This window comes from Lepidothrix coronata, unplaced genomic scaffold (genome assembly GCF_001604755.1).
Source record: "Lepidothrix coronata isolate B3197 unplaced genomic scaffold, Lepidothrix_coronata-1.0 Scaffold342, whole genome shotgun sequence".
NCBI lineage: Eukaryota > Metazoa > Chordata > Aves > Passeriformes > Pipridae > Lepidothrix > Lepidothrix coronata.
This window is the reverse complement of record NW_016690522.1, coordinates 148,036-175,783: the sequence shown is the minus strand read 5'-3', so window position 1 is coordinate 175,783 and position 27,748 is coordinate 148,036. Positions and strand designations below refer to the sequence as shown.

Below are 27,748 nucleotides of genomic sequence, written 5' to 3'. Positions count from 1 at the left end.
TCTCTCAAGGGTGGCTGCTGCTGAGGGTTAAACACCTACATTCAAGTGTCTGGAAGAGCCTTCCAGGCATGAGTCTCTGGCATATCCTCCTGGCTGGCTGTTGCAACCACAACTCACTGGTTTTCCTATAGGGAGCACTGGTCCCTAGCTTGGCATTACGAAGGCTGTTCCTGCTATGGACTCCCTCACTTTCTAGTCAACCAGCGCTAACTGAATAGTTATGCCAAGACTGACTAAATGCCAAGACTGACCTTAGAAACCTTTGAAGGTCTGGTGAAACACCCTTCTCCTCAACCTTTTTTACTGGCTATTTTTTGTTGCTCTCTCTTTTACTTGCTGTTGGTTGTGAATCAGAGGATTCACCTCTTGAAAAAAGAGGTAGGACTGTCCACGGTGGATACAGTGAGCTTCTCTAGGCTGCTAGATACACCAAGATGCAGTGCCTTGTACTCTGGGATTAGGAGTCTTCTCCTGGGGAGATGTAGCCAGATTCGAGCTTAATGTATGTAAAGTAATTTTAGTATGCACATGAAAGTATTTTGGAGGAAAGTGCTCTCACAGAGGTTGATACTTCAAAACTATATCAAGACTGTGTTCAAATAATTTGTATAACCTTAGAAAATAGCTGTAAAGTGGCCAGCAGCCTGACTTGATTTCTAGTAATTCTGACTGGCCCTGTGCATAGGCAAGAGAGTGCCAGCCTCAGAACAGCAGAGGACAGCAACACAGCAAATATTTTCCTGCTGGTTTTGTCTGTCAGAGCCTTGAGGAGCTGACCTGGTTGCTCCTTCTCCATGGCATCCAAATTTCCATTACTTTCCCCTTTCCTCCCCAGCTATTGCTGTTCCCTTTATCATAGAATCATGGAAAGGCTTGGGTTGGAAGGGACCTTAAAGATCTTCCAATTCCAATCCCCCTGCCATGGGCAGAGACATCTTCCACTAGACCTGGTTGTTCAGGGCTCCATGCAACCTGGCCTCGAACACTTCCAGGGATGGGGCATCCACAGCTTCTGTGGGCAACCTGTTCCAGTGCCTCACCACCCTCACAGTAAAGGATTTCTTCCTAGCATTTAATCTAAATCTCTCCTCTTTCAGTTTAAAGCCATTCTCCTTTGTCCTATTGCTGTCTGCTTGTGTAAAAAGTCACTCTCCTTCTTTTTTTCATAAGACCATTTTAAGTACTGGAAGGCCACAATGAGGTCTCCCAAGAGCATTCTCCTCTCCAGGCTGAACAGCCTATCTTCATAGGAGAGGTGCCATTTCTCTGATCATATTTGTGACCCTCCTCTGGATCCACTCTAATGGGCCATGCCTGATTTTGAGGTATGCCCTCTCCTCTACCTCTGGTTCCTCATGATTGAGTGACAAAAGTCAATTTTGCCTGCACTCTTGAGAAGCCTTGAGTGATATTGCTGCAATTGTGACAAAACTTATCATGACCTAAATATATGAACAGCAGTTCCACAGTCTTCTGGATATTTTTTCAGATTGACAAAGCTTGTCTATGAAGCAGTTCATGCCTGGCCCCTGCAATTAATTTCCCGTTTGTGGAAATCTCCAGATTTCCGTGTTCCTCCCTTGCCCCATGGGAGGATTACCCAGCACCCGAGATTTTCCCTAGCATTTCCTGCCCCACTGTAGCTCACTAGATTATGACTGTATTGAGGTCTCTTGACCTTAGAGCTCTTCCCAGGTCCAAGCATAGACACCACCTTTTTAAGGCATGGGCCTTTAGCTGCAGCTCTCTCTCCTTTGGAAGGAAAGATGGGGAAAAGATTTGGGTCAAAAGGGGCTCACAAGTCTTTGCCCCAGATCTGGATGATCAGTGAGAGCTTAGGGGTGTATTGTGGAGTCCCCCTTCTCTGCAGTGTGGGTGGGTGTAGCTTCAGATGGTGTAGCAAGGGTGTTGTGAGGCAGAAAAACTTGACCTGGGACTCATGCCATACCCTCCACACATGAGAAGGGAGACAAAATCTGCTCCCATCAGACCCCCTTTCTGCAGTCTCCTAGGAGATAATGGAAGTACAAACTAGACAGTAATTCAGAGGAACAATTTATTCCTGCAACTTCAAAGTCATCTACATGGTCTTGCTGCTAAGATATCTGTTATGCTGTTTAATACCTTCAGATCATCCCAAAATTAACAGTTCCACCGTCCTAGACCCCAAATATGTTAAATCATACAGACCCATGTACTGGTCCCATACCTGTACCTAATCTTACTTGACTTATTTTTGAAGAGATTCAGGGAGAGGAGAGTAATATAGCTCTAGATATAAAATGCACATGTCTGTATTGTAGCTATAAAAGATGATATACAGGTACTTCCTCTTGAAACCCTGATATGACTTTCAGCTTATTTGTGTAATACAGAGTTTTAGTGAAAGAAGGACTGGAAAAACATACCAGAAGTACATAAATAACACTTTTATGAAAGTATTTCTACAGGCCCCCTAACTACTGTCTTTTGATGGTCCTTTCACACAAACTCCATTTCTGTGCTGTTATTTTCTGAGACATCTCTTCACAGCCTAATTTCAGGCAATCCATTCACTTGTAGGCTTAGACAAGGGGATGTTTCAAAGGTGATTCTCTTCAGGAGTTATTGAAGACCGATGTAACTTCATTGCATGATACAGTGAAATATTACCTGCTTTCCACTCTCAATGACTTACATGAGGGCTATTGCATCAGACAATTTGCTGGGCATAATTCCAGTGCTCAGGTAGATTGGAAGTGAAGTTTCAGGCATTGAAGTAGGTCTCATCTTCTACTGACTTGCCTCTTTAGAGTGGTATCCACTCTTTCTAAGTGGGAACTTAGTACTAACATCTTTTAGTGCAAGGCCAGGTGTCCAGGAAGGCCAATGGCATCCTGGCTTGTATCAGCAATAGTGTGGCCAGCAGGACCAGTGCAGTGATTGTATCCCTGTACTTCCCACACCTCAAATCTTGGGTTCAGTTTTGGGCCTCTCACTACAAGAAAGCCATTGAGATGCTGGAGGGTGTCCAGAAAAGGACAATGGAGCTGGTGAAGGGTCTGAGCACAAAGTCCTGTGAGAAACAGCTGAGGGAGCTGGGATTGTTTAGACAGAAGAAAAGGAGGCTGAAGGGAGACCTTATGGCTCTCTACAACTACCTGAAAGGAGTTTGTAGTAGAGTGGGGGATGATCTTTCCTCCCAAATAACAAGCAATAGGATGAGAGGAAATGGCCTCAAGTTGTGCCAGGGGAGGCTTAAATCGGATATTAGGAAAAATTTCTTTGTGGAAAGGTTGTCAGCCATTGGAACAGGCTGCTCAGGGAAGTGGTTGAGTCACCATGCCTGGACATATTTCAAAGATATGTACATGTGGCACTTAAGGATATGGTTTAGTAGTGGACTTGGCATTGCTGATTAATGGCTGGACTTGATGATCTTAGAAGTCTTTTCTGGTCTAAACAATTCTATGATTCTAAGCCCATATACTGTATTTTTTCCGTTCACCTTTCCAGATCCCTGTTTCTAATGAGAAACCCGAACATACAATTGTCCATTATTAGCATTGCTTAATCTCCTTGTTAACTAAATTTCTTCTGAGCTTTATCTCACCCAGTCTAATGGCAAAACAAACTGCTAAATGTGCTGCTGCAAGTTGCATGTGTGTCTGAGGAACACACAAACTGCTTGGAGGAGCTGCATGTGTTCTTCCCATGCTGTGTGGATTGTGGCATGCAAAAATACGTTGTGTTAGTAGAAGGATGCTGCATGTGTTCAGAAACTGTTGAGAGTCTTTGGAATTCTTATAACTGTTTACTCATTCTTTTGTTTAGGAGTCAGTGACCTGTAAGTGCTCATTATGAAGAGAGATCTGGTTTTCTTGGTGACTCTAATTAGCCTTGCCTTCCTGTCACTACTAAGGTCTGGATATCCTCAACACATTGCAGAGGAGTCCTGCTCTGTTCAGATTCTTGTTCCAGGCCTCAAAGGTAATGTGAAAGCCTTCTCCATTATTCAAATATTAATCTTTTTCTTCTAACAGGCTCATTTACACCACCGAGAGTTTCTAACAGAGACAAAGAAGGTGCCTTTCAGTTGCCCTCTTATTTGTTCCATTTGTAGCCTCCTTAAAAATGGAGTTTTAAGGTCCATAAGGTGAAATTAAATCTGTTAAAATAAACATGGTTCAGAGAATGCATACGAATCTCCCAAATTTACTCCTGATCAGCAGTGCTTGTTACTCTGATACACTACCTGGTTGCTCTCTCTGGGTTTATACTCAACAGTGGTACACACTGCCAAAGATTGCAAAATCAGGCCCTACTTTATTATACCTGGAGAGGTTTTAATTTCCGTGTTGCAATGTAATGTGAAGTATTTTGTGTTTTCTAGTATTTTGTTTGTATTCTCTTGATTTTTAAAAGCTCTAACACTTTTAGAAGAAAGAAAACAGTAGTTAGGTTTTTGGCATTTCTATAGTTTTTGTGGAAAAAGACAACATTTTAATAAAATATACCCCTAAACTATTGCCCAAAGAAGATGGTGTAATAAGTTATTGATCTTTTCATAGCAAAAATATACCTTACATAAGAAATCAACCAGTGGGAAGAATTAGCATTTTAAAGCAACAGCATCCATTACAGTGTGAAATTCCAGCCCTGTTTAGTCAATAACAGTAATTTCCCTTGTGAAGGCTATAGTATTTCTATTGGAATTTAGCACCTATGAATGTGGGAAAGTACTTGTTAACTAAGGAAAAAAAACCATAAATCCTACTAGTTTATCCTTAAGAATATATCAAAAAAACATTGTTTAAGAACCATGCAATGAACCTTCCATTTTCTTCTTGTAATTTTGCCTTGTACTACCACAAAACTCACCTAATCAGGAGCGATGCTATTAATCTTTTCTGGTACAAACCTGGGCTTTACCCAGTTGCCTGAGGAACATAGTATGAGCTGCAGGCACTGTCTGTTCTGGTTACCTGATTGGTAAGAGAAGGCTCACTTCTGTTCTGCAGTTTTTCATATAGTTAAATTGTGAGCACAGCCTGGCCATAGATTTGGCTGTAGTGTAAACTGCCCTCTCTAGACATTGCCCAATTTGTGTATTGCTGCCCTGTGCTTGAAGCAAGAGAATTGGGCTGTAGGGTGAAGGTTCTGCTTGGCCAATTGGCTTTAGGAATAAAAAAGCCCTTTGTTTATTCATTATTATTTATTGTTGTTTTGTTTATTATTATAGATGCAGTTTTGGATGCCTGAACTCAACCAAAAGCTATTTTTTTCTATTTACTTCAATAAGTGACTTTTGAAGTCTTAATAGTATTTAGACCTTCTGCAGATGTCCTACTTATAAAGGACAACACTATATCCTCAATTCTGAGGTTTGATTAAGACTTGAGTAATTTGTTTATTATGTTTACTGTGGAAAAGGCACAAGACAGTGCTGTTAATGTGACTACAGTGGAGAACACAAGCTAGTTAAATATATGTTGTCCAAAATTACATGAAAGATCAGTTGAAGGGTCAGACTCCACAGCACTGGGGACTGAAGCTTTGAAATGACTTTTCATTTCAAAGAAGTTGACAGGCTTGGACAAGTTTTGTGACCCCTTTGCCTTAGTTTCCTTATTTGTGTAATCAGTCAAAATTAACATCTATGATTATCATTTTAGTGCAAGGATCATTATTATTATTATTACACACAGCAGAGGTTTTTAAAGTGTATAAATGGTACAGGACCCTGACCCTTTGGCAAAAGGCAATTCTGAACCTAGAAAGCAGAAACAGGCCTGAAAACCATCATATGTTAATGATTTCACTCCATTTCATGAGATGTAAGCCTTGCAAAATTGAGAGAGATTGATGTACAAATTCAGTGAAGCACAAAATGGCCTGATACAGCCCTAGTTAATGTGAAATCCCCAAAAAGCTCTCAATGCTCCAGCTACGCTGTCAGAGGGACTGGCTGAGAGAAGTGACAATGCTGTCCCCCACTGGCACAACTCCAACCCATTTCGGTGGCCAAGGCTTCCTATAAACTGAGCAGATGTTGGCTATGTGCCCAAATTTCAGCTCCCATGCGGTGGGATTTGTTCACTGCAGCTTTTAGATCTGCGCCATCTCCTCCTCAGCTGGAGTGCCAGCAACATCTCCAATGGTGGGGGAACAGAGCACCATTCTGCTGCTGGGCATGACACTGTCAGGATTTGGGAAAAATAGGTACAGGGAAGAAATGGAAGAAATTAGGGAGACCATGGGATATGAGAATGGCAGAAGATAGAAGCTGAAGAAGTGGTGCAGAAAGTGGAGCCCAAATGGGGTGGTGAAGGATAAAGTAGTCAGGGAAAAGTACCCCAAAACACGGGGAATTTTAGAAGAACAGAAAGAGATACAGGGGAAAAAAACCCCTAAACAAACAAAAAACCAGAAGAGCAGAAAGAATGAGACCAAATGAAAAGACTGGAAACTCGGAAAAAAAAAAGACACAAAATCAATTAAGAGCCCACAGAAAAAAAGAGAGAATCAGAAGGGGCATGAGATGAGAATGGAGGTGGAAATGGATGATGAAGAAAACCAGTAAAGACATCAAGACTAGAAAAAGCACAAATGAGTTTAAGGTCAGCAGTTCAGGTCTTAGGGACTAGGTTTGGTTTTTATTCGTGCGTTGTTTGTTTTTTTTTTTTTTTATAAACTCGAGAGTATAAAGGAATAAGATGAAATGAGGAACAGAAAAACCATGGCTCTGAGAAGGCAGACAGCAGACTGAACCATATTTTAGAAAGCTGACAATATTAATAATAGGAAAAGTGTGTTGTGTGTGAAAAGGGGATGGATGATGAAGCCTTGCTACATAGCTCACTCATATTCCTCCTTAGGTCCAGTTCTTCTTGATAGATCCATGAAATTGAAGTTACTACTATTGTGGAGAAAAAAAATAACATAGAACAATCCTTGAATGCTTAAATTCTCAGTTTGCTACCTTGTTTTGTCTCCCTTTTAGAATCTAAAGCAGTAATTGTCTTAATAGTCTGAATGACATTCAATACATAAAAAAGTTGATGATAGATAAATCAAACCAACAGTATTTTACACCCACACATGATGCATCTACTCACCCAGGGAATATGAGTAATGGAAGAAAGTTATCACCAGCCAAGAATGCTTAATAGCTCACATAGTTAATATTTGGTGTGCTATTTTCATTGCGCATAGATGGTACAGCTTAAGAGAGACAGGTTATGAACATAAGCATAGACAAATCCTGTCCCAAAGAATCCACAAAACAGGGCAAATAAACAGCAATGGTAAGATATATCACCTGAATTAAGAAAGATCTTTCCCAGAGATGATGGAAGAAGAAGACTGTAGTAGTGTCAAGGCTGTGCCTGATACCCGTGATCCTACTGCAGCTCAGTTTGGTGGCAGGGCTAAATTTCTTTCTCAGCACTGTGGAGCACTGCTAAGCACATCTCACCCTGTCTCAGCTGCACTGTGCTGATGAAGAAGGTACTGTTTTACGCAGTGGGGCTGAAGCAAAGAGACATCCAGAAAGTGATGGAGAGGAGATTGAGCAGGAGATATGACTGCAAAGGGACTGTGTCTGGCAGAAAAGGCCACAACAGAGCAATTGGGTAGGGACTGTGATGCACAGATCCCAACCTCTTGCTCTGAAGCGACTTGGTTGTAGACCAGAAGAGGCTGGAGACCAAAAAGGAGGCACAGAGGTGTCTTTCTCTAATGTATGAATCAAAAGTTAAAGTTATTGTTAATTGGTGAGATATTAAATTGATTGAAATTCCTTAACAGAAAACTGGGTTTTTGCCCATGACACCTGCACAGGCTTTGCTTCCTCAGCTTGCACAGTGCCCAGGATACATACAGCAAAAATAGGGACTTAAATGTGACAAAGCTGAGCTGGACCACTAATCAGTTCCTCTTGGCCAAGGTCTTGCTCATTGAAACACATTATAACAAAAAAGTGCAGAGTGGTCTCTAGCTGGGCCTGTAATGGGGTAATCTCCTCCCAGAGAAAGTTTCTAAAACACCCACACTAAGGAACGTGGTGCCATCTTATTATAGGAATAAATGCAGGCAAGTGTAATGGCCTGAAGCAAGAGTGATCTATTTTATTGATCCCTAATGCACAGCTTTCACTCTGAAGAACGTGTAAAGCAATAGGCTGTAATAGCCTGCTCTCAGCCTCCAGAGAGCAGAGAAAAGTCATTGTCAGGATTTATCTTTGGGAAGCAAAGAACTCATAACCAGCCCTGAGGGGTGAAAGGCAATCATACAAAGCCTATTGGTTACCTGATAATAAAAATGTGACGTTCCCAAATGTGCCAAATTATAGCCTGTTTCATACTAACAGTATTATTCACTGGGGATTATGTGAAGTTTGTCCTCATTAAGGTCAGAGAATGGCCTATTTTTGCATGTCTGAAGGCAGGGAAGATGGTCTGGAGCCTGCTGACAGCCTGAAGAATGAAAATATAACAGACGGAGGACCAAGTTCAGTTCACAGCCATCTAGGTCTACAATAAGGAGAGAGACAGAAAGAGAGCTGGAGGCTGTGTGTTTGAAACGTGCCATGTTGTGGCATGCCATCTTTCTGGCCCCTCTCTGAACCATAGCTGCCAGCTATGCCAGAGAGCAGAGCTTGTGGGGTGCATGATAACCTTTGACTTTCCTGCTGTAGTGCTCCCCTCAGCTTCCTGGAGAGCAATTAATAACTCTCCTCTACAGAAATGCAGTGGTGAGGCATCATGTGTGCTGTGCTGGCTCTGGGTTTTAGATACCGGCATCTTAATTTCTATGGGAACCATAGAACTTTCTTTTCCTTCATATAAATCTTTTTTTGTCAAGGTGGCTGTGTAAATCATTCTTTAAACTTCTGTTTGTGAAAGAAATTTTAAGTCAATGGCAAACTACAATGGTAGGGGGCAAGAGGAGCTAAGCATCCTCAAATTTTCAATGAAAGGAACCAGGAAGGAAAACATTTACAAAAACCGATGTTTAAATATGGAGACTATAATGATGCGCCATGAGCCACGTGCATGTCAGTACACTGCATAGTGGTTCATTCCTCAGAGGTTATAAGGCACAGTATACACCGAGGATATGGAGTAGGGAGTTACTCTTTCATGCTTAGAAACGATTCTTTAAATGATGGATGTAGCAATGCCTTTTTATAGGTCTGATGAATGGCATTTTCTAAAAAAAATTGAGATTATAGCTAAGCCATTTGCACTTGAGACTTAAGCATGTCCTTAGCAGGGGCTCAAAAAGTGTTTGGTGAACACAGACCCAGAAATTTATGTGCTAAGCTGGGGCCTAATTCTGAAGAGTCTACTTAAGTGAATGGTGCTGTTTTGTAGGTTGATGATACAAGTAACATCCACAAAAATAGACCTGTTGTATGAGACTTCAGCAATGTATTGACTTAGGGTTTGTCTATATTTACTCCAACTGAAGAAAATTCTGTTCTCTGTGCATCAAGTAAGGCTGTTAAATCAGATTGCATCTGCTTTTATTTTTTCACTGCAGAGAATGGCACTCTTGTCACTGCTCCTAACAGAAAATAGTCCTGGTCTAATATGATTCTTCTTTTTGTTTCCTTTTGTATCAACAGGGGAGGCTGGAGAAAAGGGGGAGAAAGGTGCTCCAGGTCGTCCAGGCAGAGTTGGACCTCCAGGAGAAAAAGGTAATTTTGTTAAAGAAAATGTTTTGAAAGTCATTCCTGACAAAATGCTGTCTTTTCTTGTGAGGTGATGATGATGGGAATCCTCTCTCCCTTTGCTGGGTGACTAAAACATCCTTGGCCATTTTTGTTTACTTTTGTTGTGGTTTAACCTCAGCTCGCAGCTCAGCCGCATGTAGCCACTCACTCTCTTCCCCCCAGTTTGGATGGGAGAGAGAATTGGAAGGGTAAAAGTGAGAAAACTCATGGGCTGAGCCATGCACAAGCAAAGCATAACAAGGAATTCATTCACCAGTTCCTATAGGCAGACAGGTGTTCAGCCATCCCCAGGAAATCAGGGCTTCATCACATGTAACAGTGACTCGGGAAGACAAACACCATCACTCTGAACAACCACCCCCCTTCCTTCTTCCCCCATCTTTATATACTGAGCACAATGCCACATGGTAGGGAATTTCTCTGGGGTCCTGGCTGTGTCCTCTCCCAGTTTCTTTTGTCCCCCCAGCCTGCTTGCTGGTTTGGTGGGATGAGGAGCAGAAAAGGCCTTAACTCTATGCACGCACTGCTCAGCAATAAAGATTACATTTCTGTGTTATCAATATTGTTTTGGTCACAAATCCAAAATATAGCACAATACCAGCTACAATGAAGAAAATTACAGTATGCAGTACATACAGTACAACTGTATGCATTCCTTTGTAGACTAAGTATTACTTTCTGGTCAAAAAGATTCATTTGGAAATAAAAAAAAAAGTCTTGAGTTTTTAGAAAGGTCTCTGTGAAGAAAGACATCATAATGTCTTCATAATTTACCTTCTGCAAATGAAAACCTCACATGAGATCAGAAGGAAAAAAATCATAAGGTTCAATTTTCTTGTTTCCTTTTTTTTTTGTGACTGTGAACACTCATTAATGAAAACCATTGAGGGAAGGCATAATAGGCAGAGATGGACATGAGTGTTTCCACATATTTTGGATCACAGTTCTGTAATATCTATGGAAAAATGGTGATAAGGCTGTGTGCATTGTAGTTCAAAAATATTTGGAGCTCTTGAGAGGAATGGTGCTCAATAGTGTTCAGTTATACAGTGGCATTGCTGTCTTGCAGGAAATGCTGTCTTTTCATGTTTGTTTTCATCCTGAAGCAAGGAAGAAATTTGACCTTCATAAGTTTTCCAGGAGGTGCGTTTTCTGAAAGGTTCACATTAAGAGTAGTCAAAACCTTTTATTTCGATATCGAAATTAAAGGTTTGATATTCCTGTCATCAGAACGATGGTGTGAGTTAGTTTTTACTGATCTGAGTTTACAATCTTCCTTTCAAGGCAATCATAGTGGTAATTTATACTTCCTTATGATAATGCATGATCTCTTGTTGTTCTTTTAGGCAATCATGGGAGTCTGATACCTGTAATTTTCCCTGGGACCAAAATCCATAGCTAGAGCTCTTCCCCCTACAATGCACTGAAAAATTTATAACTCCCATGAGATATATGTGTGTTCAGTCAGTGTACTTACCTTATGTAGGTGTACTTTCAAGGACAACTGCTAGAAAAAATATTGGAAACTAAAATTTCAGCTCTTGCAAGGTAATGCAGCATGAAGTTAAAGTATGACAGAATAATTTAGATTAAAAGGTTGTAAAGAGCTCATCTAGTCCAATCTCCTGCTTTAAACAGGGCAGACGTCAATATTAGAGTAGGTTGCTCGGGGTTTTTTTCCAGTAGACTTTTGAAAATCTCCATGGATGGAGATTCCACATCCTTTTTGATCAGTCTGTTGAACAGTTTCATCATGAAAGACCTTTTCCTTGAAGCCTACTGAAATTTTTCCTGTTGTAGCTTGTAATCATTGCATCTTGTCCTTTCTCTATGAGTCTCTGAGAACAAAATGCTGCATCTTCTCTAGAAACTGCTTGTAAGTAGTGGAAGACTGCAATTAAAGTCCCCCCTTATCTTTCTGTACTGCAAGCTAAGCAAAACCATCTTTCTCAGTTGGACTCTGGTTTGTTTCCCATGTATGAAGGCCCAGAAATCTCTGGGTCCTTTTATGCAAAGGAGTTTTTTTAGCCAGCCATTGGCCAGACTTCATCAATGCATAACAGGTGAGGAATTTAGCTGAACCCATGGTATTCCTGTCAGTGTATTTCTGTAGCGTGTCGAGCTCTTCCTGACTGGCAGCGGTGTCCTCCAGCACACCATTCCTGCCAGCATGGAGCTCATTCCTCTTCTTCCTCCTGTCACTGGTGAAGGACTGGTTCCTGAGGAATGGCATTCCTGCTGATTAGACTTTGGCAGCCTTGCAGCAGTGCCAGATAGCAGTCTCGTTGCCCTTGAATGCTTCTGGGCAGTGCCATGGACCTGTGTACATCCAGGTGAAGTAGTTCCTCACTCAATCATCCAATGCCAGGAGTGGCATGTCCTCCTCAGATCTTTGATACCAGATGTGCAGAACTGGGAGGCCAGAGAGCAGATTTTGCCAGTAGAGACAAAGAATGCACTAAGTGCCTCTGCCTTCTCAGCCTCCTTTGGCACAAGGTTGTCTTAACCTCTTGAGAACCTCTCTCATTGTGCTGTCTTGCATGTTTCTCTAGCTTGGTAGTTTGTCAAATCCCTTCAAAATGCTTTAGACCATCTGAAAAGTGGAAGTACTCTTTTTCAGTCAGGCCAACCCATGATGTAGCATTTCATTTATTTATTTTATACTGCTAAATTGGATTTATTTGGAAAATCGTTCTCATAAGGAATGCTTGATTAACTCTAATAGTAATGATAGTTTTCCAGTTTTCCATACCTCCAAAAGTCCAAAATTTTTATGAGATTAAAAGAAGGAACACTGAAGTGGAAATATACTGCAAGAAAACACACTTTCAACAGAAAAGAGATGAGAAAAATCAAATATTAATGCATACTGTATTGGTATTTTTCCAAGATTTGCTTTCAGTTAAACACAGGCAAAATTTCTTACTACACCTGTAGCAACATATTTTTTCAGCTTTCCTTTATGCATCCAGAAATGTTTACAAACAAGGTCTTGTTTTAAATAATTTCTAATTAACTAGTTTTTCATTAATGCTGTACATTATCAGAATCACATTCATGTTTTTTTTCTGTTACCTTTCTTTGTTTCATTTTACTAGCAAGTTCATATAAGAAAATATGCTTAGTTTCTTAGAACTCCATAGGTATGTAATAACAAAATAACTTACAAAAGAAATGGTTTTCTTATGGTATATTAGACCTGAAATGAACAGCTCAAGATTAGAAAGTGCTGCAAATATTTTTATCATACCCTTTCCTCATGATATTTTCAGATTTTGGTAACTCAGAAACTGAGAAACATTAAAAGTTTCTGGTGCTTACCTGAAATAAATCTCATTCTGACTGTCCTGATGCTTCAGGGTGACATCAGAGATACAGATGTCTTTGGATACTGATTAAGGTTAAATTCCACTTACTTTCTTCATTGCTTTTAATTAATTGTATAGGTCAATTATGATGCATAGCGTGTCAGCAGAATATAAAACTGTGTTGGCCTTATGTAAAGCATAAAGCACTGTATCAAGTACAATGGCTGTTTCAGACAAGCAGTGTGTACTGCAGTGCAAGTTCTGGGGTGTGAAGTTCATGGAAGTAACTGTCACTATGTGCACAGATGGTTGTACTGTGCATTCCCATGTTGGGAGTGAACTTCATTATTTCACTGAGTCATGATGCAGTCTGTGAGGCCATAACTTCCATGTATACAAATTCCACACAGATAGTTCAGTAACAGTACAGTCCTGTGAATATTCCTAGAGTACTTTATGACAATCAAAATAAAGAGGAGAGGGTGAATTTGCTGTTGGAATGCATCATCAAAGGACCAGCACATTAAAAATATGTTCTTCAAGACATTTTAATTTTCTTAGAACTGTAACCATTTGAAAATGCATTATTTTAGTATTTTAAGTTCAGCCTTTTTACATTGGGTTTCATTTATACTCAATTATAATGGTATGTTAAGCAAAGTCTCATCCTGTTCTTGGGCTTGGAACTCAACTGTCTGTACCTTTGCAGTGTTAGCACAGCAACACTAACTTTGGCTTTTGCCAGCTAACACTTTCCCAGGTAATTCTTGGGCATATTTCGGGAGCTGTCACAATGAGCAGCTTGCAAGTGATTATCCTGGCTTGAAGAGTGAGACAATTTAGTATCGTGGAGTGTACCATTCTCAGCCACCTAGTTCCCACTGCCAGGGAACAGTCCCAGGCATTTAGTTTACTAGTACAGGCAGAGCCTCTTAAGTAGGAGAGAAGACTCATTAATTTAACTGGATTGGAGCCAGAGTGCTCAGTCATTTGTATAATCAAATTCTAAAAAGAGGCAATAATATCTTAATTTATATTTTATTATTACTGATTGCTCATTAATATGTAATCAATCAATCCTTTGCATTTCTGAGTCAACTTTTACATGAATTTATTGCTCGCTAAGGAGTGCTGCAGGCAGTATTCCATATAAAAGTCCTGACATTGACAGTTGTGAATTCACAAAGTGGGTATCTGGTTCAAAACTGTCTTTCAGTTCCACCTGAACTCAACAGGATTTTGAGAAAATCTGTGGTAAACTGAGTGGACAAAAAAATGGCAGATGGGTTTCAATGTAAATAAATATATTGCCTAGGGACATTAGGGATGCATAATTTAATCCATACTTACATGATGCCAAAACCCAAAACTGTCACTTAAAACTCAAGAACTGCGCTGAAGTCATTAGCAGCAGTCCCAAAGCCAACAGAACACTGCCCATTATCAGAAAAGACACCAAGGACAAAACAGGGAACTACTTTTTGCAGCTGATTTTGCTCTGTGTAAAATCCTGAAATACACTGTCTCAAGTAATGAGTGTGGCTCTGGCCTCTGTCTCTCTCAAGAAGGACATGAGAGGCAAGAGAAGGGCACCAGAAATGTGAAAAAGAATAGCTGCCTCATAAGGAGAAACTGGACAGGTTGAGATTCTTGCATGTATACAGAGGAGTCTGAGAGGGTTGTGATCAAGGTTACAGAATCCCCAGATTCCGTCATAGCTGAAGCTGCTGGGGACTGATCAGCACTCCACCTGTAATACACTTCAAATAGTGGATGGGATTGTGTGATCTCCCTGTATTGCATCTTTTGCTGCCACCACAGGAAACAAAGTCTTGGGCTAGAGGGATCACTGGTCTGAGCAAGCTTAGTATTACGCTGTTAACATAATTCTAGCAAGATAGGTGTTTCATGAGGGCAGTTATTTGTCTTTACGTGCATCTGACTACAAACTCCTCCACTCAGGAATGTACCATACTATTACCATTTCTTTTGTTTTGAGTGTACTTTAAAATCCTTTAAACGTTTTTGTTGCCTTCTTAGATTGTATTTTTTTCTCACTCTCTTTAGTTTTCTTAGCTATTCTGATTTCTAGTCAGTATGGATTGATAATAGTCTACTCTTTTTTTCCCTCCTGTTTTTTGTGCAAAGCTTTTAAAGTTTCACTTTGTCATTAAACTACCAGTCTGCAACAAGTGAGATGGATCATTGCTGAGAGGTGTTTATTTCTCCATTGCCTACCATGGGAGCTTAGATAAACAGTTTAGACCAAAAAACCTAACTTTCAGGTGGCTAATGCTGGGTGAATGTAGTTGGCTTGCCTCAACTACATAAAATGCCACCTGGGATTGTGCACTGTTCGTTCACATAAGAATATATGTTTAACATCTTTGTCAACAATACGGACAGTGCACCCTCAACAAGTTTGCCAATGATGCCAAGCTGAGTGATGCAGCCAACACACTGGAGGGAAGGGATGCTATCCTGAGGGACCTTGACAAGCTTGAGAGGTAGGCCTGTGTGAACCTCATGAAGTTCAACAAGGCTGAGTGTGAGGTCCTGCGCCTGAGTCAGGGCAGTCCCAAGCACAAATGGAGAATGCGTGGAGAACGGATTGAGAGCAGCCCTGAGGAGAACTTGGGGGTGTTGCTTTATGAAAAGCTTAACATGACCCAGCAATGTGCGCTTGGAGCTCAGAAAGCCAGTTGTATCCTGGGCTGCATCAAAAGAAGTGTGGCCAGCAAAAATTGATGGAAGTGATTCTCCCCCTCTAGTCTGCTCTCATGAGACTCCACCTGGAGTGCTGTGTCCAGCTCTGGTTCCTCACCTTAAAAAGGACATGGACTTGCTGGAACAAATCCAGAGGATGGCCATGAACATGATCAGAGGGATGTGGCACCTCTACCATGAAGACAGTCTAAGAGAGTTGGACTTTTTCGTCCTGGAGAAGAGAAGGCTTAGTGTAGACCTTATAACACCTCCAGTACAGAGGAGATCTACAAGAGAGCTGGAGAGGGACTTTTTACAAGGGCATGTAATGATAGGACAAGGAGGAATGACTTTAAACTGAAAGAGGGCACATTTAGATTAGATATTGGGAAGAAATTCTTTACCGTGAAGGTGGTGAGACACTGGGATAGATTACTCAGAGAAGTTGTGGTTGCCCCATTCCGGGTAGTGTTCAAGGCCAGGTTGGATGAGGCTCTGAGCAACCCAGTCTAGTGGAAGATGTCCCTGCCCATGGCAGGGGTGTTGGAACTAGGTGATCTTTAAGGTCCCTTCCAACCCAAACCAATCTGTGCTTCTACGTAAGATGTAACTATGTTGTAACCACTGTTCCCTCACTAATCATCGACCTTCATTGATGTGGATAATTCAGATTATTTAGCATAAAATGGTGCTGTAATTTATTGGTGTATGAGAATTTTCTAATTTCCAGTTGCCAGTAGTTTTTAAAAGTTAAGTGTCTTGAATGTAGATTGCTACTATAACATAATTAAATCCTTTAAAAATACCATTCTCATTCAAGTTTGGTTAACTATTTGCATTGGGAGTACTGACTACTGCAAGACTGTCAAGGTACACTCTGGGAAAGACTTTTTAATCTTCACCTGTATCTTATGTTCTTTTTCTAAGTATCCTCTGCAGATTGCTGTCAAAGATGGCACTAGAGTCAAGAGGCCTTTGGTGTGGTTTGGTACACTTCTACTTTCCTTGTTAGGTAGGTGTCTGTAATGTCCTCTAATCATGAAGAATTTCTGATTTGTCTTCAAATCATTAGTAAACTACTGCTCTCTTCTCTTTGACACAATTCAATTAAATTTGTCTGTGACATGATGAATTTGTGTTTCTACTGGATTTGCCTTTCTGACACCTTTTTATTTTTCTAAGTAGTTTTATACCTTCTTATCTGTTCCGGTTAATCCTATCTGAAGTGATTGCCATACTGTATGAAGACCCCCATCTATAGTGTTGCACAGAGCCAAAACCCTAATTTTTTTCCCTGGTTGTGCAGCCCACCATTTGTCTCTGGTATTTTATTTCTTTCTTTGTTGTTGTTGTTGTTGTTGTTGTTTTTTCTTTGAGCCTGAAAAAGCCACCAAGAAGATCATTTAGAGTTTCCTTATTTTCAGTTCCTTCTGAAATCTTTTAAGTCTTCTATAATTGGTTCCAATGTATTCCATCTTCATCTGGGAGATAACAGATGACTTGCTTCATATTCTCCATTCAAACTTCATGTTCAACTTCCCACTTTTGGTCTATGGAGAATTAATTTCTTTTATTGTCTTCATTTCTTTCCAGCTCTTACTTCCTGATTTCATTAAGACTCTTCACACTGCATTTCTGACAACCATAGGGTCACTAAAAAGTACTTTACAAAAAGTATTAAAACTTTTGAAACCCTCAAGGCAGATGGGTCTCTTCTGAAACATTGTGATTTAGTCTGCAGAATCAGAATAAGGAAGCCCCTGGAGTGGAAGCAGGGGTTAGTCACTGTAAGAGAAAACCAAATCCAAACAGTTCTTTTAATGAGCACAGGAGGTTTAATGTATGTCTTCATTGCTTGAGATAACACAGTTTTACTTCTGAGCAGATCACGTAGCTTTTACTGGCTATGACCAAGAAGCAGCTCATTTTCTGGGAAGTATTTATGACAAAGAAAGTGAATTAATTTTATATATTGTATTTTATTTATGCATTAGATCTATGTGTTTATTTAATTTTGTCCTGAAAAGAGAAAACATTCGAACCTCTGATAATCTGTTACAGCAATCCCAATTCATAAATATGTAAAGCAAGAATGGTCACTTTCAGAGCAGCTTGATAAAGTCATTACAAGCTGGTACTTTAAGGATTCTCAAGGAAAAACCCTCTCAATATACTATCTATATTGGATAAATATCCAGTGGTAGCATCAGCACACCTGCACAGCCCAAAGGATTGCATCTTTAAGTCAAGCCATGAAACTGTTCTGAAAATGAAGCTGTATTCCAGAAAGCAGATCTTCAGTTGGCTCGGTGGATTACTTCCATTCTTCCATTAGGAAAACCAGAAAAATATTTTTGCTTTCTGGTGACAGCCTGTGTTCAGTAGTGTCTGAATTTGATACTTATTGGAAACAAAGGAAGATTATTGATTGTAGAGTTTGCCAGTAATTAATTAGACCAACAAACCATACACATTTGGTTTCTCTCAGTTCAGAGGAAATTATTTCTTCTTGGTTCATGCCATCAAGTTACAGTTGCTTGAGACTTCATGGAATAATACAGAGGACATCTCTTAGCCCAGTGGTGATCAGTTTATATTCTGAAACTTGTTATTAATTACACCTTTAAGTTAAAGGTAATGATGAAACGGGTCATAGTATTATCCAGCTTTCAAAAATATGTATGTCTGTCCAGCTGCGGTAACAACAGAGGGCAACAGACCTTCAGTTGCATAGATCCACAACTGAGGCTGAGCTATGACAATTTGTACAAGTCCAATTGCTGGATCCCTATGGTAGATTTTCCTCCTAACTTGTCTCATTGTTTCCTTGTTCCTGTGTAGGCAAACAGTACATAATAGATGTTGCTTTGAGAAAGAAATAATCATTGAAAAAACCCTGCATAAATATTTCCTAAAACGGACTTGTGTTTCTGCAGGATGGGAGCCTCAGAGGGCATTCATCCCTGTAGTCCCTCCATACCCACTCTCCATTAATAGTCTGGTACAGTGGAAAACATTATTTCCTATGACAATATTTATATTTTATAAATAAGTCAATAAGCCCAAAGTCAGCCCTCAGTTACAGTGGAGCTACTGTCTTAGATGAAATGTCAGTTGTGCTTGGATCCTTTAGGTCTTCTAAGTTTTACTCCACTGATTCGTGTCTGAATGCAATCCCCCTACCCCTCATTGTCAACATTATTCTGTCAGGATCAGCTGAAAGAAGTTTGCAAAAGCTTTTCCACTGGCTCTCAGCCAACATCCATTTTCAATTACACCTTCATGTCTTGTTAATGTCAATTGCTTTGCAAAGTTTAAGTCACTGTCTAGGTTGTCATACGCAAGTTCTTCACAAGGAAAGAGCTGGACCTCTGGAGTTCAATGAATATTGGGGATATAGCATGTTTTTGCTCATTATAAAAACTGATGCTGCTAGCATACTAGAATCTGAATGAATCAGGCTACATTGCTGCTTTGTGTCTTTTGTCTTTCTGCTGTATAGGAGAAATGGGGGACAAAGGACAGAAAGGCAGCATAGGACGGCATGGAAAAATTGGTCCTATTGGTTCAAAAGGTATGCTTAATTCAATTGTTTCTCCATTTGTGTTTCAGATTAAAATGTGTGATCATTTATGTTTGAGAAAATTTAGGGGCTTGAAAAATGGTTACCAAGTCTCAGAGCTTACCATGATGGGAATTTTCTCACACTGCAGTCAGCCAGGTTACTGTCATCTCTCAGCCAGCTACCTTTTCCTCTGACAGCAGTATATTTGGCCTTAAAGCAGCATGAGTGTCCTGGTTTGAGGCTAAATAAAGAACTTTGTTCACTGTCACATGAGAGTGGACAGTTAAGAGAAGCAGGTGGGAAGATGCACTGTACTTTGACAGACTTTTAAGAGCCAGAAGACTTGCTTTCTAATGTTGCCTACTCCATAATAGCTTCCTATGGGACTTTTGTTGAGTCATTTGGACCAATGTTTACCTAAGCATCTAGATTATGATTTTAAATTTGGGCATATCCAGCCCTTTTCCCTCTACAGCATCTGAATTTACTGGTTCTGTGAAGTTCATGAATGTCAAAAAGTGGATATTGGTATATATTCTTTGTGTTCAAATTTCATAGCTTTGTCAACCTTCGTTGTGGAACGAATAGGACAGAAAAATCTTTGGTTTTGCTTGAACATATCTCTACTTTCCACATTTGAATGTTACTAGAGAAAAAATGAACTATTGACAAAAAAAACTGCCTTAAATTTATATTCTTTTTCATGTCTTTAGGTGAAAAAGGAGATAATGGTGACATAGGACCACCGGGTCCTAATGGTGACCCAGGTAATCCATAACACACTTTGTGTATGTGAAAGACTTTGCAACATGCATGCATCATCACCAAAAATATGTCTGTTTACATACTGGGGGAAATAATGAATAATTTTTTGCATAGATACTATAATATTTCACTGTGATATTTTCAAATTTCTTATAATCATTGAAGTTGCAGCAGTTGCTAGATTTGTAGTGTATGTGTTACAACAGCGTCTCAGAGTTCTCAGAGATGTAACCTCTCCGGAAGTCTGGTGGGTACCAAAGTGCAAACTGTCCATATCATTCATCACCAGTGCAAAGGGACGTCTCTGCATATCCCACTCTGTCTTCCAGCCAACACAAAGGAGCAGTTTAGAAGCTCCTACCCCAGCATGGATTATTGTTATAGGACCAGGAGATTGTCAAGAATACAGATCACAAATGTGTAAGGTTGGAAGGGACCACAGTGGGTCATCTGGTCCAAGCTCCTGATCAGGCGGGGTCATCCTAGAGCATATGGCACAGGATTGTGTTCTTGAACACCTTCAGTGAGGGAGACTCCACGATCTCTCTAGGCAACTTGTTCCAGCGTTTGGTCACTGCACAGTAAAGAATTTCTTCCTCATATTCAGATGGAACTTCTTGTGCATCTGTTTCTACCAATTGCCTCTTGTCCTTGGCACCACCAAGAAGAGCCTGGCTCCATCCTCTTGGCTTCCCCCCCTTTGGATACTTATATATATTAATGAGGTATATAGGTCTTCCAGAGGTATATAGATCTACCAGAGAATCAGGTGAAAGCCTGACATAAGAAGTGTAAGCCTTACAAGAGCAGCAGGTTCAGATTTGACTGAATTCGTCCCTTCCTGGCAGAGTGCACTAGAGGCGCACCAATTAGTTTTCTCATGAGAATATCATTTGTCACTCTAATTCTTGAGCCAGAGTACGATATTCCTAGCCATCATGCACAGTTTTTCAGGGCAAGTACCCTGTGCTTAGACTGACTTAGACACCTAAGATGATTCATTGGGTAGTCAAATGCAGATTTTAATACTTACACACAGAAATGCAAACTGAAATTGATCCTCATGGAGATTTGTGCTCAAAGATGTAACAATTATCCTTTTAGTATTCACATTCAGATTAGCTTTGTCAAACCTATACCAATTTTGGTTAATAGATGGTTTTCTATTGTCTTGTTATATTGTAAGAATTACTGTAAATTCTGTATTTTCAAAAGTACAGAACTTCACTTCGCATCAAATGGTTGGAACTTTTGAATCTGCTGTGTTATGTTCCTTGTGAGGAACGCCAAACAGTGCATGTGCAGGTTTTTGCTGTGAAAGAAGTGCTCTGTGAGAAAACTGAAGAGAATAATTTTACTGAAAATGGGAAATTTTGACAAATGTTTTTAGTTGTCAAAGAAATTGTGTTTTTTTGCAGAGAATATCTATCTGTGTTTAGATTAGCACTAATCATGCAGGGCTGAAGCTTCATGGGAAGTGAGCTGAGCTGTTCTGCACAGGCCCATACCCCCTGAGAATCATATAATGGTGCAGGGTAGTGAAGGTTCTAATTTTCTGTCTGTTATTTGCAAGACAGCCCTCTCCAGGGCTGTCAGGCTGGGCCTTTTCATAGACTTGTTGAGATAACTATTGAAATTGGGTAGCTTTTTGATTTGGGTGTATCTGTATCATTTCACAGGCATCCCCTGTGAGTGCAGCCAGCTAAGGAAGGCTATTGGTGAAATGGATATCCAAGTAGCCCAGCTGACAACGGAACTAAAATTCATAAAAAATGGTAGGTTAATTTTATATAACTGTTTTTCTTTCTTGTTGCCTCATTTTACCGGTGCAATTGCTCGTAGAGAGTGTCACCGTTCCACATCTGATTTGTGAAGCTATTTTGGGGTGTACAGTGACTTGGTTTATAGAAATGCGAGTGCTCACTTTTCAGCACTGCCCTCCCCCGCAGCTGTTGCTGGTGTGCGTGAGACAGATAATAAGATATATCTGCTGGTGAAGGAAGAGAAGAGGTACAAGGAAGCCCAGCTCTACTGCCATGGAAGAGGAGGGACACTGAGCATGCCCAAGGATGAGACTGCCAACAGTCTGATTGCCTCGTACATCAACCAAGCCGGGCTCACCAGAGTCTTCATTGGGATAAACGACCTAGAGAAAGAGGGAAATTTTGTCTATTCCGACCGGTCACCCATGCAGACCTTCAACAAGTGGCGCAGCGGGGAGCCCAACAATGCTTACGATGAGGAGGACTGTGTGGAGATGGTGGCCTCTGGAGGGTGGAATGATGTTGCATGTCACATTACCATGTATTTTGTGTGTGAATTTGACAAAGAAAATGTCTAAGCTTCTCTACTCTTTCTTTATTTTAAGAAAAGGTTTTAAGCCAATTTTACAGGTTACTCCATGTTTATGAGTTCAAGTGGCATTTTGCAAGTATGTGGCACCAATGTTGTACAGCTGTAAATACAATTTAGGTATTTCAAATATCAGTATTTACCCTTCAGAAGGGAAGAGCAGTAATAAGACATAGCTTGTTTTTTTATTTTTCTGTAGAAAAATATATATATTTAGATAAAAATGTGGTTTGGGGCTAAATTTTGCCCTTGCAACAGTTAACAAATGTGATTACATGACTGTAAAGGGAAGGCAGAATTTGGCCTCTAGTTGTTAGAATGATTAGAATTAGGTTCCTGATATTCTTTTATCTTAGCAAAATTTGTAGTTATAAATGTTAATTGCTTGTAGTGCTACAGGGATATTTCAGCAACAAGACAAATATTTTGTATACTCCAGTTAATTAGTACAAATATTACTGTAGGTTTATTGGTTGTTAAAACTTTTTTTTTTAAAAACAGCCAAAGCAAGCCAAGAAGTAGGAAGTCCTACCAATTTTGTAATGTTTTTTTATTAAACTGTTCACAGATGTATGATGAGAAAGCATTTAAGTAAACTGGGTTTTAGTGGTGAAGGAGGACAAAGTCTAGAGAAAGGTGTCCCTGCCCACAGCAGAGGGTTAGAACTAGATAAACTCTAGGGTCCCTTCCAACCCGAACCATTCTATGATTCTATGATATGAAAGTTCTTATAATTTAGTACTTAAAGAGGGTTCCCATCCAGATGGTGTTTTGGAGTTGGCTAAAGGTAAAAGTAAGATTATGATTTTCTGCATTCCTTAGTTGAAAATGATTCAGTACATGAAGTATTTCAGACCCCAAATAATTTCTTAAAGTAAGCACGTTTCACATTAAGATGATCTTGGTGCATGCTGTTACAAAACAAGCAAAATACTAGCCCTCCACAATTTAAGGCAGATTTCATAAATAGAAAAAGAAGCTCATAGAAACGCTTTAGCTAGCAGTTCCTTTTGGCAGGAAAACAGCTTACATGTTTACAGAGCTTGTAAGGATGATCCCCTGAAAAGAAGAAAAGTTTCCAAAATTTTCCTGATCATGTATATAGCAGTAATAAGTAACTTTGCTCAAATAATTTATGTACCAAATTTACAATTGCATGTGATGGAAAATGTGATGTATATTTTAAAAAAAAACACAACAGCATCATATTTCACAAAGGAAATGATAAATTACTTTGGATCTTTCTAGAAGCCAGTTGCGTGCCATCTTATCTCATTGTTAGGCATAGGAAAATTGGCAAAATATCTGACTGCATTTCTTCAGAAATACCTTGCACAGTGCTTTAAGATTATTTTTAAGGTAAATGATCCTTTGCATAACATACTAATCAAAATATGTATCTGCTCATTATGGGAGATTGGTATACAAGATATCCACAGTGGATGTGGCATGTGGTCCCAGAGATTTTTCTACAAGGCAAAACCAACTCATATCAACTCTGCAGTGCTGTAGTATGTAAACAATCAATAGCCATACAATTCTGCTCATATTCACAGAGTCTGGCATTTGATTTGTCTACCTACGAGAACAAACCATTTTGCTTGCTATGTTTACTCTGTGAATTTGAATCTGTTATGTATATATGTTTGCTATTAATTTTGAAGATCATTATCCATACTATAGTATCCTATATTATTTGAATATCAGCCCAGCTCCAGAGCAATCACTCAAAATGAATGGGTCCTTTGATTGATTTACTTTCTTTTAATAAAGATAGGTATGATACCTATATGTTAGTCATTCTTCCAACTGCATATTGAAATATGTGAAATAACGTGAATCTGGTTCTACACTAATATTCAAAGGCTCTTTACAGAATTTTCAGGTAGTTAACAATGCCAGTAGAGCAATTTGTTTATAATTACACCTTTTGAATATCATGGTTGTTTCCTGCCTGCTGTAGAAATCCTCACAAATCATTTAAATTTCCAACATACTTTTGTCAAATTATTGTAGCTATATTCAGACAGCCTGAACCTGAGATACCTGGAGCTTCCTTGTTATGTGTGCTGAAGTTGCTGTTTATTTCTCACCTAGGTTTTGAAAGTCTCTGTTGTATTGTTCAGTTTCCTCAGAAAGATGAAAAGAGGCCTTTTAGAGAGGTGGGAAGCTTTTTGAGATGCCAGATGCTCCTATTACAGCTGGAAGTCACACATCATTATCATCATCCTCGATGTGGAGAGCGTTAAACAGTCTCAATTTCTATAAAAATTTAGGATAAAAAAATAAAGGCAATGGAAAAAATCATTTATTTCCACTAGTTTTCATGTTCTTCAGGATATAGTTTTGCAGTGCTTGATGTGTTGGATAGAAACTAAATTAGTTTCATTGTCAGATCCCTGTACAGTGGCTACAAAGCCCTTATTTCATCATTTGGGCAAGAGGAACAAGGGTACTGTGTAAAGTCTCTGGCTGTCCTGCAAGAAGCGATGATTGCACATCTGATATTTACCCCTTGGAGGAACTGGGCAAGAAATGATGGAGGGGTTGGAAATGAATGAGCCCTTCATCATTTCTTTCACTGTCTAGTTGCTGACCTCCATAGATGGGCATTACAATACAGGTTTTAATGCACATGGAAAATACCCCAAATAAAAGTACCTTCTAATTAATTTAATTTTTTTTAAACAATAGTTCCAAATTCCACTGAGACTAATGGAAACCTTACCAAGCATGTCAGCGGTCTTTGTGCGGGCTGAGCATTACATGCAACATTGATTTCTGCCTCCAGTTGAAGGCTGACAAGTTAGTTCTATTTGAGGTATTTTCCACGTGCATTAAAACCTGCATTTTAATATCATTACTCATTTTGTGTGACTCTGTGGAAGCCTTTGGAGCATGTCTGTCTGGGAAGAAGGTGTTTCTCAGACTGTTCTTATATACTCTATTTTTGATTGTATGATTTTTCCTGATAAATGCTTCCCCATAGCCCTTATTTATTTTATTCTTAAATAAAGGGCATTCTGGGGATTTTAAGAAGGTAACAATAGCAGTTGCTTTTTATAATATAATATAAGTATAATATAATAATAACCCACTCATGTGCTTGAATTACTTCACATAAAATGTGTATTTCATTCAACTATACACTGCACCTTCGGGGCCTCTGGTGGTCTAGTGGTTAGGGTGCAGGACTCTCACCACTGCGACCTGGGTTCCATTCCCAGCCCCCCGGGCAGATGGAGCTCGTCAGCCTTGTAAGGCAATCCATCTAAGAGAAGGTCACTCTAAACAAAAAACCTACGTCCTGGGGACCTCACTGCCACTGTCCAAGTTTGCTTGGCCCCGGCAGATGAACCTCAGGATTAAAGGGTGGGCTCAGTTCAGCGCAAGCTGTGTCTCACCTAAAAAATCCACTGCGCAGGCTCGAAGGGTTAATGACCTTTCCCAAATCTTTGCTCGCGAAGACTGGCCATTATTACACCGCACCTTTAGCTGCTAAGGCTGTGTTGTTGTATTACTGATGCCAGGGCCAGATGTGCAATCCTGCTCGAGGAGATGGCTTGGTAAAGGTGAAGCATTTAACTGAGTCCAAGGGGAGTCCCATTGCCAGTGAGAGCTCTGCTTTGCTGTGGACATCTCAGGAGAGCACTGGATCATGTCTAATCCTGATCACCATTCAGATTTGCCACTCCACATCCTGACTCCTTGGTGGAAGGTGCTGCTCCCAGTTGCCTTGTTATCCTGCTTAGCTCCTGGCTTGCCATCCCTCAAGAACCAGCTGCTCCTCACTGTGCTCTGACAGCTGAAATGATTATCCCTGGAGATATGGGTTTGTTACAGGTTTATTAGCATCAGAACTTCTCCCTGACTGTGAGTTTTACACAGTCTTATATCACAGAGAAGAACTGTAAAAAAATTAATATTCATACATGGGATATAGAGCATCCTTATTCATGTAAGTAAAATGGAGTTCTTCATTTTTCATAAGCTCAGGAAATGCCAGTTTAAATATGCATTACAAAATAGCAGCTGGTTGGACTTTTTTGTTACAGATTTTGATGAAAAGTGAAATAAGATATAATTAAAATAATTTTAATTGTAAAATACTATTAAGGTTTACAATGGACAAAGAGTTTTGAAGTAGACATTTTTCAAAATGTTTACTTTTGGAATATTTCAGAATTTAATTTCTGAGTTCTAAAACTTTATTTTTACCCATAAAGGGATTAGATTTTTATGTTATTGTTAATATGTTTTACATCATGTCAGTGACAGTGTTCAGTGTAATGCTTGAAAGATTTTACTTTATTCTTTATGTCTTGATTTCCAATGGGAACTAGTTATCTTTTTGAGGGTTCTGTTTGCCATACTGAAAAAGTTTGACGGAATTGCTTTCTTCTTCTGGGCTTGCTATGACACTGTTAATACTATGAATATACAGCAATAGATAGTTCAACCAACATTACAAAGAAGATATTCTTACTGATTATGAAAATTATTCGTTTAAGTATTATGCCATATAATTAGCAGTTTATGCACTATCATTAATGTCCAAATCAATCATTAAATAAGATAAATGCAAGACTTTTAAAACCTGAAAATCTTACAAATACACTTTCATCCTGAATTAAAACACAAAGATGTCAAAGTAACCAAATTTACAGTAAAGCAGAAACTCAAGGTTTCCCCTAGGTCTAGATCCAGATCTAGTGTTTGTGGGAAACTCAGTGACTTGTGATTATTATGGCTGAATCAAATCCTAGAGTAGAGAATTAGCCAACAATGCAATGATGTGCGACTTTCCCCCTTGTACTTTCTAAACTGCTTCCCCTTAGCCATTATTTCCAAGCATTCTTCTCACCTAGCTCTGTATATAAATGTGTGATGAGTTTGTCCCAAGGATCAGTCTCTTTTCACTGGAGATTCTGGTTTTCAATTTTTGGTTTGCCCTGTGGTGTCAACAGGTCCATGTCAATCAACATTTGCCACAGGTTATGGACCAAGAGGTGGGTATTTTGTCCGCAGCAGGTAGCTAGAAATGCTCCATGGAACCAGCTGCGATGGGAGAGGTATTGTGCAGCCCTGGAGCTGGCCACTCACCCATTCCCTGGGGTGCATATTCCTGGTCAGGGAGACACAGCCCAGCCTACCAAGAGAAGAACTGACCTTGTTATTGTGGGTAAAAAGAAATTAGAGTATTAAGATTTACTTAGGGAAAAAATTGTGCAGTGGAGGATTTTGGCTATTTACTTCATAGAGTAGCCGTGAGAAAGAACAGTTTGGTTTTAATTTTGCCATGTTAGAAGAGTACAAACTACGTGAATTGGGAGA

At 39.7% G+C, this 27,748-nt stretch overlaps 1 protein-coding gene across 6 annotated transcripts in view; it reads left to right on the top strand.

Annotated features, from left to right (window-relative positions):
- Window positions 1-23,597, top strand: part of COLEC11 (collectin subfamily member 11) — a 38,478-nt gene extending 14,881 nt beyond the window's left edge. For 5 of the 6 annotated variants that reach the window (XM_017838468.1, XM_017838467.1, XM_017838471.1 and 2 more), the window contains 6 exons: window positions 3,814-3,969; window positions 9,611-9,682; window positions 19,235-19,306; window positions 20,011-20,064; window positions 21,742-21,837; window positions 21,994-23,597. In XM_017838468.1, the coding sequence (XP_017693957.1) occupies window positions 3,840-3,969; window positions 9,611-9,682; window positions 19,235-19,306; window positions 20,011-20,064; window positions 21,742-21,837; window positions 21,994-22,403 (834 nt within the window). In that variant the 5' untranslated portion in view covers window positions 3,814-3,839 and the 3' untranslated portion in view covers window positions 22,404-23,597. The remainder of the gene's footprint in view (window positions 1-3,813; window positions 3,970-9,610; window positions 9,683-19,234; window positions 19,307-20,010; window positions 20,065-21,741; window positions 21,838-21,993) is intronic. The other variant, XM_017838473.1, reaches the window with a different exon arrangement.
- Window positions 23,598-27,748: the final 4,151 nt, after the last annotated feature.